Source organism: Prinia subflava, chromosome 2, assembly GCF_021018805.1.
Source record: "Prinia subflava isolate CZ2003 ecotype Zambia chromosome 2, Cam_Psub_1.2, whole genome shotgun sequence".
NCBI lineage: Eukaryota > Metazoa > Chordata > Aves > Passeriformes > Cisticolidae > Prinia > Prinia subflava.
Window position 1 is genome coordinate 46,265,905 of NC_086248.1, and position 13,906 is coordinate 46,279,810.

The following is a 13,906-nucleotide window of genomic DNA, read 5'->3' on the forward strand; positions in this document are numbered from 1 at the left end:
AAAAAAAACCCATGTCATTTTTTACCATATCATTTTATTCAACTTTAATATGGTTTCCATTATTAACTTCTAAAACAAAATGATTTCCAGTTTAGAAAACAATGCACTGACCACATAATTCCTTTTCCATTTTATACAGTTATACAAATATTCTAAATACACATTTTGTCAAGATGGTGGCAAATAAGATTTAACTGTACAGTACGTAAGGAAAGAAAATATTTTAAGCATATTTAGAAGCAATAGAAATGTCTATACAAAACAAGCAAAAATGGAATAAAATTTTATATTTAAAGTATTGCAACAGTCCCACAGGTTTGTAACAAAAATGTCTTTGCACAGTTCCTCACAATGCCCCATTAATAGCTAAAGCAAGACAGCAATTTTTAGAAAATAATGTTTCAAAATGCTACACATGGTACTACTGCTTGCACAGTCTGATCAAAATAACAATCTACTTGGAATCAAGCAAAACTTAGGAGGAGATATACCAACCAACTTTAAAATTATCTGTATAAAAGTCATTGCACATTATTTTACTCAGTTGTTTGAAAAGTAAAAAAGTGTATTTACAAAATATTTCGCAGACAAAATTATAAAGTGAATGGATAATATATAAGTAACACGTCTTGATACTGACAGTTCAAGAACACACACAAATGGTTTTATCGTTTCAAGAGGTTTTCAGTGCTCCTTCCTCCAGGAAGTAAACTTGACTTCTACTTTGAAATGGATTTACAAGATGTTACACAGAGCTATTTCAACATCAGCATTATAAAACAGTATGTTAGAAACATGAAAGGAAGAAGAAATTTTTACATCTTAAAAAGTGAGCTATTCATAGATCAACAAATGGGTTGGGTTTTTTTATAGATTTAGTTATAGTAAGTGTTCATTATTCTTCAGATAATAAACCCAACAGTTAAAATGGAAATCCTGGACTAGGTGAGAATTGAAAAAGCACCATGCACAATAGTCTTAGTGTGGTAAACACTGAAGAAAAAAAAAATAGCACCTGGAATCCTGTAACACAGATCATTTAAAACTGGTCAAGCAGCTGGCGGAGATAGGGTGCCTTTGACAGTTCTCTGCTCACTCTGGAGAGCTTGAAAAGCACTGGGCAGTTGAGGGAGACACACTGGATCTGCCGATCGAAGCAGCCTGTGCAGTTCTTGCATATCTGGATTACGCAAGAAAAAGCAAAACCATTATTTTAAAAGACACAAGCGAGGCATAAACCACTAGGGACTACTAAATCCTCTAGCCCGTGTCAGCAGAGCAGGCACAGCCCTTCTGCACAGAGCTTCTCCCCAACATGGAGGGACCCACAGCAGCTCCCTGCTCTGCTTCAGCCTCTTGGGCTGCTGCCAGCCAGCTCATTTGGCCACTGGTGGGTGGTTGGCAGCATCACCCACTGCACTGGGCAGAGAGCAACAGCAGGACTCCACTGCTTCTGTTTCAATCCTGCTAATTAAGTTCTACTTGCATGTGGTGGCACTTGAAAAAGCAAGGTAAATAAGTTGACTGGGTTTAAGCAGGGCAGTGTGTTTTATTTGTGATAAACTTACTCTCTGTAAAAGTATCATAGTGAAAAAAGACAGAATGCATCCTACAGTTACTCTCTGCAGAGAAAAGGGACTTTAAATAAATTACTCACTTCAAGATAAGCTTTAATTAGAGTTTTGCCTAGTCAATCAATCTCAACACAGAAATACGCAGGCCACAAAAGTTGCACTGCTCTCCTTGTTCAAAGAACTACTTGTTAATGCTGCGTGAAAGTACTTTTAATGTGAGATTTCTTATGGAATAAAATAGCAGCAGACAGTTTTTCCAAAGGTAGATAGATACCTTTAGGAAACTGAAGGCTCCTGCTTTATTATTTTATTTTTAACTTTTGCAGCATTTATCACCTCCAACAGTTTTTCCAAAACCTTTGAAATTTACTTCCAATCACACCTGTGTTTTGCAACATTAAAGTGTTACCCAGCTTATCCTATCATTTGCATAGCCTGATCAACAATCCCAAACTGTATCCCTTTGCTTTCAAAACTAGTTCTTTTCCTTCTTTCCATGTTCCGTGCTGATGCCTGCATCAGCACCACGTCCCCTACAGACAGACACGAGCTGGAGAGGGGCAGCCCTACCTGGCCAGTCCCACAGGTGGCACCTCAGGGGATACCAATCCTCTGGCCTGCAACTGTGACCAGAAGGATTTTAACAGCTGTTTCCAGGTCTGTAACCTCAGAACTACATCTGTTCTAGTTCTTCTGAAAGAGGCTGTGGCTGGTTTAAATGCAAGGGACCAAAATAAATGGCACTTGAGACATGTCCCAAGTTCAGTTTGTTTTGAGGGGAGAAGTCTATGGTTTTAACCTAGAGCATGTAGTTTTTGACTGCAGTTTAAAATAATTTACAGCTCAGTGTTATATCAGTTTCTGCTGGCTCCAGCATGTTTATAATCTCAAAGGGCTAAACATTTAAGCTGTAAAGGATATATATGTCTTCATATTAAAATAAGACAGATGCTCTTACAGAGACATCGAACACTGACTGGAACAGGATCCCGGGTCTTGCTGAGCTGTTTTGTGTTGCAGGGACGAGAGAATGCTCTAATCAAACTCACTGATCCTTCTGTGGGGCTGGACCAGTCTGCCAGGTTCTGCTTTAATCCAGAACAAGAGCAATGCAAAGGGTTCAAAGTACTATAGGAAAACTGCAGAACATGCAGTTCCTCGTTTCTGCCATTCATAATGCAGATATGGGCAAATATTACAAAATACAGCAAGAGGTTCACACCTGAGTAATGAAATATTTATGAAGTAAATTACAGTGTGTTTTTAGCAACCCCATGAGAACCTATCAAATTAATGCATCGATTTAGGAGCATTTATATCCCTGACATTCAGACAAGTCTTCAAAACGGTTCACATGCTAGTGCTAAAAATAAATTTTAACTAAAACATTTATTAATTATAAAATATGACAGTATGAAAATTAGGTGAGGGTATGCATATGTTTCCACAAGGGGAGGCATTGTGCTTTGCTGTAATATATTCATGAGCACAGTCAGCTACCCTCTTAATTGACTTCTAGCTCAAGGGGAAAAAGCAGTTTGGCAAATTCCTATTGAGAAGAAAGGTAACAAGAAAATCCCTAAGCTAAACCACATGCATGTTATACATATAAATAAATAAATTTTCTGGCCCAAACATTTTTGTTTCTAGAACATCATCTGTTATTTTAATGCAAGTAAGAGTGAATCTTTTATGCTCTCACAGCTCTCTGTCCTACAAACCACATAAGGTACTCATAAAAATCAGAGGAAAATGACAAAAGCATCTTCTGAGCCCCTCCTCTGCCTCAGCTTTCCACAAAGCCTAGGAGAGTAACAGCTGCTGTGCTGCCTTCGACAGCAATGGGAAAAGCAAACAAGCCGCAGCACATTGAACACCCCCACCACACTTCCCATTTCTGTTGGGAGTATTCAGTAACACATTGCTTTGAAATTTCAGCCCCTGTCTTCTGCTGACAGACATCTGACAATGCTTTAATTGTACCTGGACCAGCTGTTCTTGTTTGCGCTCCAACTCTCGGATTTCTTGGTTGAGAATCACTGCCACATGCTGTGGCTGGCTTCTGCATTTATTACAGATCCCATACTGGGTCAGTTCATCACACACGGGACAGTGTAAGGTCGTGAAATACTGGGAGATGGTGCCCTTGCGTCCTTCCAGCTCAGTGTGGGCAGCTGAGGCAGCCTTCTGAATCTGTTAAGAAAAATAATTAAGAGGTAATGAACTTCCAAGAGAGCAGCTTGCCTTATTCCTAGATTACATACTTTTTTTTTCCAAAGAAGTAACAAAGTGCAAGCTGGCCTGCAGGGCATGGGTTCATACACACATTATGAACACAGATCACAGCACTCCAAAGAGTGCAGCACTGGCCCTGAAGTGATACACTGAACAGAGCCCTCCCCCACACACATTTCACAGGGAATCTGTAGATTCCTGAAAAATCTTTGGTCACATGCTCACTCCTGATCTCACCTCAAACTCTGCCTCCTGCAGCTGCTCCTTTTTTAGGTGCTGATCTGATTTGCATCTACACATGCCCTGGCTGCAGCCCCGTGGCTGCCTTCTGGATGCTGCCCGCCCTTGAGTGTCTGTGCCGGGCAGTGCTGGGCACAGCTCTGCCATGGTGCTTTGGTCCATGGCACTAGCTCATGCCCTGATTTCCTTGGACAAGGCTCCACCACTGGCTCATCACCCTGGCAAGTTCGTGCTCTGCATTTACTCCTGCTGCTGCATGACTTTGCTTTGTGCTATCCTCCACTCTCCTGCTGCTCTGCTCCCTGTGACTTCCTCGCTGCTCCTTGGCCTTGCAGAAAGCCAGGGCTCTTTTTACCTTTTTGGAACAGCTTGTTGGAGATACTTAAGGTGTCTGCCATGGTGCCATTGGAAAGGTAAAGAAAGAAGAAGAACTCAAGTCAATCAAGGCCGTACTGGGAAATACAGCTATACTATTATATTGCAGTGGGAACACCATGTGTTACTATGCTGCTGAAATCTGTTCTAAGCAGAGTAACCAAACTACACAGATACATTGTCTTTCACCATTCCTTTTGTCAGGGGAATCACAAACTAAAATCCAACTATCTAATGCTTCTTTTCCTGCATCTTCTCTAACTTTCAGGGAAGTCACGTTTGGATATTATTGGTTTTTAAATTTCTGGTTATACAAATTTTTAAAGTGTTCCTGCTGTGGGTTACGCTACCTTTTCTACACAGAAGAAAGATCTTCAGAACATTTTTGAAAAACAGGAGTTCCAACATTTACTATAGAGAGATTTAAACGGTGGTACAGCCAAACAGATGCACATACACATACTGCTAAAAATCTAAAAATACAGAGATATGGCAAAATATTCTCTTAAACTATAGAAGGGATCAGGAAACAGAAGATGACTGTGATCAACCCTGGCTGAAAAAATTGATTTACTACCTGAAAAAACCCCCACAAAGAAGATATGAATCAGGACTGCATATCTGAGCACCAAACACTGCTTCACAAAGCAACCTTTGCTGTTGCCTCCTATCAACCTCACTCCATGAGAAGTCCCAACAAGGCCAAAGCGCACACAGACGCACTGCACTTGCTAACTCTTGTTTGAAAACACTCACCCGGGGCAGCTCGTGGTACCAGCTGAAGACGTCTATGCCAATGAGCGAGAACACCCTGGCCAGGGGGGGCAGGATCTGCTTGGTGATGTAGTAGGTGGCATTGAGCCTCAGGCTGGGGTCCTGCAGCACTTCCAGGGGCCGCCGGACGAGCTGGATCAGGGGCAGGCCGGGCATGCCGTACACAATGACGTAGGGCACGCGCTCCCCGACGCGCGGCTCAGAGCGACGGTCGTAGGCAAGCATTCTCCTGTCAAAACACAGCCTTGAGAATGCATCCACAGGCAAGTTCACAGTTACTTCATTTGCCTGTAAGCTTCTCCATCTCATTAGAATACTTGCTCTCCATTTTTAATTTGTCTCATGATCGGACCTAAATTTTAGAACTTGGGACGCAAGCCCTAAAGACACGATCTGTTTCAGGTCACTTGGATTTGCATGCAGACTGTTTTCTAGCTACTACCTCCTTAAAGAAATATTTTAATAAGGAACAACTAAGGTACTAAAAAGAGCTCAAGTACAATTTGCCTTCTGTCAAATTCTGGTCCTTTGCTTTCTGAGGCTGCTTGCTCAGTAGAATGAGATCTGCTTCAAAGGACAACTCAATTTGAAGTAGGTATCAGTTTTGGCCTTGGATGTTATTTTATTAAAAAAGCATAGCTTAATTGGAAGACCTTTTGTATTAAGCAAGGTGACAAAATGTTCCAGTTTACATTATCTATTTTTCTATTACTGATCAAGGATATCAACAGGATGAAACATTAACTTTAAGTAAGGTACTTTATTAAAAATGAAGAACTATGCCTGGTTATGTATTTCACAGCAATAAGAGATATGACTGTCACAATTTGTAACATATAACCATGAATGATAAGTAATCTTGGAGAATCCAGCTCTTATACAGACCCCAAACTGTAAGTAACAGAAGTGAACACACTGTTAGAGTGTTCTGACAAGACTTTCCTCTTGAACATGTGACTCTTTCCAGGACTACAAAATGACTTCCTAGGACCATCCCCTTCCATGCACAGAAGTCAGGGACAACTGCTTCAACAGTATTTGAAGGAGACATCTGATTGCTAGCTGTAACTTCACAGTACAAAGGTCAAGAGAAAAAGTATCCACAATCTGCTACCCATAATGTGTCAGTACAAAGATAAAGAAAAAAGCCACAAACCCTGTGAGGCCCTACCCATAACCTGCCAGCACAAAGGTCAAGATAAGAAGTATCTATGATTAGCACTTCTTGATCTCATTACCTGGTGATTTCCAGAGCAGGCACACAGGCTCCAGGTTTGTATGCTGAGCTCCCTCTGTACTCCTTTGCAAAGATGAAGTCCTGCATGCTGGCTTTTCCTTCCAGTAACTTCATGCATTGATTCTGAACATACTGCTTGATCTGACTTATGTCCCGTGTTTCAAATAGCAGCTTGATAGAACACTCAAGTATCTTTACAACCAAAGGAGAAAGGTGAGAAAAACATGTATGTTTGAATAAAAAAAGAATTGATTGTAATTAATTCAGTAAATTACATGGAAATACAAATACACTGCTTAGAAAAAGTACCAGTGGTGAACTAGGATACTGATAGGATAACAGGTTTCAGTATTTTCTACTCAAAGACATTCATAAGCACATTACTTGACAACTTTTTCCTCAGTTTGCCACATCTTTCATGACATCATCCATACTCCAGCACTAAGATTTTTTTCAACAATTATGTAAGTTTCCAAAGTATGAGAGATGATGTTTTTCCCTGTCATCTAAACTGTTTTGCCATGACTTTAGTAAACCCTTCCATGTGGTTACCTTTTTTACTGGCATAAATTTAGTTTAATTTGGCTAAGAATAAGATTTCCTAATTTCTTTTTAACCTCTCAATACACAGCTTAAAATAAACAGGCAAGAAAGCATACTTTAAAGGAATTCTTAGCTGAACTAGATTTATGTAAGTAAGCTATCTGGAAGACAGATCAGTGCTGTCTCACTCATTTGGCAGTAATACTTCCAGTTAAAGTGAACTGGATCAAGAATGGTCACTCTAGGGCATGTAGTCTTTGAGAGATCTTACATGGGCCAAGGGCTTTTATGGGGTTTGTAGGGGATGCAATATAAGCTGTAAAATACAAGTCCTTGTAACCCTGTAAAAGAGCTTCAACTTATCTTTCAAAAGGCTCACACAAGAAAAACAGATGAAGATTAAGACAACTTAAAGGACTAGAAACTCTGAGGAAGGACAAATATAAAATGAAACAACAGAAGATTATAATTTCATTCAGGAAGAAATCTATGAATACTTTACCTTGGAAACAGCAGGACAGGAGTCCCTTCGGACTGTCTCTATGCCTTTTGCATCAAATACTGGGTCCTTCTGGTCCAGTGTTTCATACATGTAACCCACATACCTCTTTTTAGTTTGCAGGACACACGGCAAGTAGACCTGGAATGTTTAGAAAGAAGACAGCCCAGTCTGGAATGTGTTGAGAATATAAGGTGACTTTGAACACAGAAAGTTTCCTAAGGAATACTGTGCTTTGTTGGTTTGTTTGTTGGGGTTTTTCTGTTTGTTTGCTTTTTTTAAAAAATAATTTCAACTGATAAAATAGATCAAAGGACTCTTAAGACGGCTAAGGAAGTTGGGCTTCTGGAGTGTTCCATTGTTAAATCACTTTACATTTCATTTAGCTGAAGCTCAGATGGAAAGTGACACAGTATAACTTGTTGCAAGTACCTTTACTTTTCTGGATTGCACCTGTTACCATTTCTAATGTAACCCTATTATCATTCTTTCTTATAAAGACAACTTCATTTTAAACACCAGAGAAGAAAATGTTCCCAGCAAAAGTAGAGGCTTAGAACTTCCTGTTCTCAAACTTTATCTAATAAGGGTAATGCCAAAAATCTGCTAGTATCTCCATTTGGAGAAAGTATGCTTTTTAAATGCCTGTGCTTGGAGAACAGTTTTTTCAGGAACGGATTTTCAGGGTCATGGTTTCTCTTGCTTGTTGTCCCAACCTCTTATTTCAGTCTTGATTGTGTAAGTATTCCTTGACTATTTTCAAATGAAAGAATGGAGAAAAAATTCTTCTTTGCAGTGTTACTAGGACAACACCACATCTTCCTGACTCTCATGGAAAAGGAGCAATGAGTTAGGTTGCCTCAGACTTACAAATTTTGACTGACCTTGTTGAATGAGGTGTGTACTTTGAAAATATCCAGACCACCTGAACTAATGCTAATTGACCTGAACACCTTGCTAATGACTTCACAGTGACAAACTTCCAGCAAACTCAGTAACATATTGCCTTACTCTTCCATTTGCTGTAGTTAATATTTTTTCCAGAAGCCTACTGAATGGATTTTTATGATTTTTCATTTTACAGGTACATGTATCACAGGGATACATGCTGAAGTGTGCTAAGGCTGGCTGACAAATAAATATCAGGCTTGTAATGAATGCACTGGAATTAGGGATGGTGAACACTTCCTCTGCTAAGTTGCACACATGAATCAATTCTAGGTATACAATAACAAACTCAGGGAAATATTTCCAAAGACTGATGAGACAGGAATTCAAAGTGCCTGATGCTGCCAGCACAAGCAGCCACCGATGTGAAATTAGGAATATTTCTTTTTATTGTTCACACTGTAGTGCTCCTCTCAAAAGGTCCCTGAGGCATTAAGGAGCTTGCAATATACCCACAGAAACTGCACAGCAAATGACTTGTTTATCTTTATGTACATTAAGATTCAGAAAAATCTTTTATCTTAAACTTTTTTTTGGGGGGGGGGTTTCTTTTCTTTGGTTTTTGTTTTGTTGTTGTTTTGATAACACATGACACATTCTAAGCAAAGTATTTTCCTTTTACCTTTTCAAACTTCAGTTTAACAGGTTTGGGATTTGTTGCTGTTACAGCTTCAGCAATTTCTTGACCAATCTTAAAAGACTGCTCCTTTGTGGCTCCTTTCAAGAGGACAAACATGCTACAAGAAATCAGACATAGGAAATGAGTGCAAATCTATTCAACATGGTTCCTGAAAATTATAAGCTACATTTTCCTGGTAGCAGGGCAGGGATGTTATTATGAGTTGCACTTCCTTTCCTCAGCTAGAAAAGCCAAAAATCGGAGGAACTTCATTGTTCAGCATGAGATGAGGAGTGCCAAAGGGCTGATGAATGCTGTGACTATCTGATGAGGCAGGGAATGCTCCTAGGCACTGTAAAACTGGAGTTCCCAGGAAAGAATTGTAAAGAGCTCTGATACGCCATTTTTTCCCCACTGTGGGCAGCAGCAGGATTTTACTTCCTTTCTCCAACATTTTTTTTAATGAAACCACTATGAATTCAGTATCTTTGAAATGTCAAGTCTTTTATCAGATCTGGCTGAAATCAGTCACTGGATTCATAAGTTACTAAGAAAGGAGAGCCAGACAAGCTTTGTTTCCCAACGGCTGAAAAATTATCCAAGTGTGGAACAGAGATGGATATGCCTAGAGCATGGCTGTTATTTAGATGAAAGACTGACTGAGAAAATGTATGTCAGGCAGCCTAATAATATCTTTGTATGCTCTGGTGGCTGCTTTTGAATTGTATCCACTTCTGAAGCTTAAAACAGTGCCTCCCTCGAAGAGCAATGCCTACGGTGTTATATATACTCTGTTTCCCAAAATAAAAATGGCATCAGAAACAGGCACAGAAACTTGTTAAATTAGACTTATATTAATTCACAACTGAAGAAATACTTGCCCCGCTCTTTCTGTTCCACATAATTTTCAAAAGAAAGGAAACCTATAAAGTGCTTAAAGAAGCCAGAGTAAACTTGGTATTATTCACTTTGCATATTCTGCAAGGCAATAAGCAACATCCAAAGCAGATCTACATACCCTTTTCAGCATCATAAATTCACCTTGTTGAGACAAAAGCAAAATCTATCTATGAAGAAATATTATGATTTTAAAGCATTTTAAGAAGCAGACCATGAATTACCTGTCTGTATCACCATACACAACGTGAGCACCCCATTTTTTTGTATCATTCACCAGTTTAATGGCACGCTCCAATGTTTCTCTGGCTTTGTGGACAATGCTGTCTCCAATCTGCAAAATTAGATTGAAAATCTTTATTCTACTGCTAAATCAAATACTAACTCTTGGTAAACAGAGTCTAACCATGCTTGATCTTGTTATGAAAATCACTGTATTGAGATGATGTATTTCATTTCATGGTTTAAATGCATATGGTAAATAAAAAGGTTGCTTAACTTACCTCAAAATAACAAGAACAAAAAGAAAAATGATCAGAAAATTATTAATTATTAAAATAAAGAAAAATTTCTTTTAAACTTCTTTAGAAGTATTAAAAATCTACGGAGCAAGACAAGACTGCTCAAGATTGTTCTCTCTAGCTTTTGGATCCTGCTGATTCCTATGAAAACTTAGAAAAAGCTACAGTGTTTTGTTTTATTTCCATTATTAGAATTGTAATCTAATCTACCTTTGGAAACAGTTCTACAGAAATGCCAACTCCAAATGCTCCTTTATGGGAAGAAAAAGAAGAGGACAACCTTTGTATTCTTCTAGAAGATCACAAATAAATCCTAAGTTGCTGATTTTCAGTATAACAAATAAAAACAGCTTTTCTGACGGTATTTCATTTGTTTCAAATAATATTATGTTATCTGACTAGTATCTTTCCAACATTTTTATACATTTTTACCTGCAACCCTTACCTCAGTGCATGGCATTCTTCCAGAAAAATTAGCAGCAGTATAGCCAAAAGTAAAATTAGCGATATATTTAAGACCCAACTGACGAGCTTCAAGCATTCGAGTCACAGCCTTGTCGTGCTTATAAGCCTTCATTGACTGCTTCACCATTATCCTGGTCTTCAAGATTTCTTCTAGCATCCTTGGCAGCACACCTTTTCTTACTGAAGGCTGCCGTAAAGGGAACAAAGGAAAACATGGTGTTAGAAAGCCCAACATAAACAGTGAAGAGTAAAATCAACCCCCAGAACTGTTAACCACTGATAGCAAGACAAATTAACTAGCAAGATGCCCTGACCACCAACAGTTTGGTTTTTTCCCACAAATATTACAAGGAACCTAGAATACAGGCAAAACTCTTAAGGACAGAACAAATAGCTTTTTGTTCCTTGTATTCATCAGCTCTGCTGATGCAATGTTTAGATAACCTTATTAACTAAAATGGGACTTCAGTATCTAGCTGTTAATTCTCAAAGTATTAAATGCTGAAGGAACATTATCTTTTAAAAATTTTGCAAACATTCTTTACTTAAAGCTTTTGTTTTACCTTAAATACAGGTATGCTGGTGATTGCCTAACTATTTTTAACAGCTCCAGGCTACGTACATTACACATCAGCCAGCAGGACCCGTTACAAAATGAGAACAATAGAAAGCAAGTCAGGGAGTTTCATTTCCCAAATCATTACCCTTTTTCTAAGGAAGCATACTGCTACACAGGCAGGAGAAAAATGAATTGTTACACACAGATGATTACTGTTTGATCCCCAAACTGCACAAGTAAAATACAGTTTAATTATAGATGAAAAAAGCCTTCAGTAAAAAGGAAGGCATAAAGACATTTTACTTCCTGAAATGCCAGAAGTTCAGCACTTTGACAAATATCAAAAACATTGTGAAATGAGAAAATGAGCCTCCCCTTTCTGTCTGCTCTTAATGCAGCAAAATATAAACTACAATACCAATTTGATCTTAAGTCAGCTAACAGACAGTGAAAATGCTGTCATAGAGCACTAATATCATTACCTTGACAAATGCTACTCCACTGGGTGACACTGTGATATCGTGTCTAATCTGGTAGAGTAAGTCAGGAGGTACTCTCAGAGATGTACAGCCAAATTTGAATGCATCATACCTAATAAAGAGAAAATTTAAACATGAAGACAATTCATTCATTTACAGACTAATCAAGCAAAAACATCAGCTTACATTAAAATGCTAATAATGCCAGCAAGGACAGAATAATCGCAGGTATAAACAAACATAATTTCAAATTTCTTAGCTACACACAGAAGGTTCTAGGAACAAAGTAGCAATAAATAGCTAAATTCCAATGTATGCATAATTTATCAGTTCTGCTCTGTGTTATGAATTATTATGAAATACTGAGTTAGTGGAGGCATGTACTCAATACTGTAATCCCCTATGGAAACCATGCATGTTTACCAAGTACCACACTGCACTTACTTTCTTCCTACAAATTCAGAATTTCAAATCAGAAACTTGAAAACCTGAAGGTGACACCTAGCAATTATTGCAGGCCTATTTCCATTCTTCAAACTGCTCTTTTATAGAAGTAATTATAATGAGCAGTGAGATCTTTTTCCAATTAACAGAATAACTGTTAAGCTCACTAAAAGGTGCTACAAAGAATAACTCAATTGTACCTTTTAATTTTTAGTAATTAGAACCAGAGTGAACTAAAAGTGATACAGGAACAATCATAATTCATTAAGGAATAACCCTAGTCTAGGTTTGAAGAGAGATGGTGGATTTATAATAATTTTAACTTATTCTGAAGCAATATTAAAACCCAGCATCACCAAATAATCAAAGAGGTGTACAAACACACATGCACACAGCTGTTTCCAGGGGTTTTTAAGAGAACAGAGTCTAATTCTATATTGAATTAGAAATAAATATTGATGTGTATATGTATGTACACAAGTGCACACATCCACATGGTAGATTTTTATCATCTGTATTGTCTAACAGAAAATGGTGGTTTCATACGTGCCCATCGTTTCCAATGGCAACCAGGGGTTCTCAGTACCTTAGAAAGACACTAAATTATCTACAAAATCTAAGATTGTGAGGAAAGAGTAACAACTTACTTTCCTAAGTTTTCAACGTGTCCCAGGCAGGTAGAAAAACAGTAGTTGTATGCTATGACAATGGAAGGATATAAGGACTGGAAATCCAAGACAAGAACAGCATTGCTGTAGAAGCGGGATTCTGGCTCCATTATCAAGGGAACACATTGTGGGGCTTTCATCTGCGCTCGCTGCTGGACACTGGGAGTCACAGCAATGTAGTTCATTGGCTTGGCAATGCGCAGCATCACAGACTCCACACGGTACTGCAGAACAGATTGCATATAACCATTATCAACTCAAAAGTGCAGAACAAACGTGTATTAATGACAGCAAACACACAGTTACATTTCCTGAATTTAAAGTACAGATAACTACTTTTTCAAAATAAACAGCCATGCTCTTAATGGGTATTTTAATTGTAATTTTTATCACTAGATCATCTTCAGGTCCCTTCCAACCCTAACCGTTCTATGATTCTGTACTTTGTATTACATACAGTGGAACCTTTCCATGTGTTTCCTCTTTGTTTAGCCCTAATCACTGAAAATCGAGTGCTTTTCACATATGGAAAAAAACTCCCATCCAACAGGCTTCAACAATGTATGTGGACAGCCATACTACTGTCAGTGAATGAGCATTTGCTAAACTGTAGTACTGTCAGACTTGCAGATCACCAAAGAAAACAAAGTATAATGTGCAGCAAATGCACTGGCTATCATGCTTTCTCCCTGATACCACAAGTAGAGGAAGCATAGAACAAACACCCTGTTCAAGACACCACAAAATGTCATATGTGTAACTGGCAACAAAAGAAAAAAAACCCAGCCCTATTTATTTGTGTATTACTCAATGCTTTATTAAAGGCTTT

The 13,906-nt window shown here is 38.5% G+C and overlaps 1 protein-coding gene across 1 annotated transcript in view; it reads right to left on the reverse strand.

Moving 5' to 3' along the window:
* Positions 1-17: 17 nt before the first annotated feature.
* Positions 18-13,906, reverse strand: part of REV3L (REV3 like, DNA directed polymerase zeta catalytic subunit) — a 113,677-nt gene continuing 99,788 nt past the window's right edge. Inside the window, exons 23-32 of the mRNA XM_063389820.1 lie at positions 13,057-13,301; positions 11,969-12,077; positions 10,908-11,114; positions 10,166-10,275; positions 9,048-9,162; positions 7,481-7,618; positions 6,437-6,627; positions 5,181-5,427; positions 3,558-3,767; positions 18-1,180 (exon numbers count right to left, since the gene is read on the reverse strand). Of these exons, the coding sequence (XP_063245890.1) occupies positions 1,040-1,180; positions 3,558-3,767; positions 5,181-5,427; positions 6,437-6,627; positions 7,481-7,618; positions 9,048-9,162; positions 10,166-10,275; positions 10,908-11,114; positions 11,969-12,077; positions 13,057-13,301 (1,713 nt within the window). The 3' untranslated portion in view covers positions 18-1,039. The remainder of the gene's footprint in view (positions 1,181-3,557; positions 3,768-5,180; positions 5,428-6,436; positions 6,628-7,480; positions 7,619-9,047; positions 9,163-10,165; positions 10,276-10,907; positions 11,115-11,968; positions 12,078-13,056; positions 13,302-13,906) is intronic.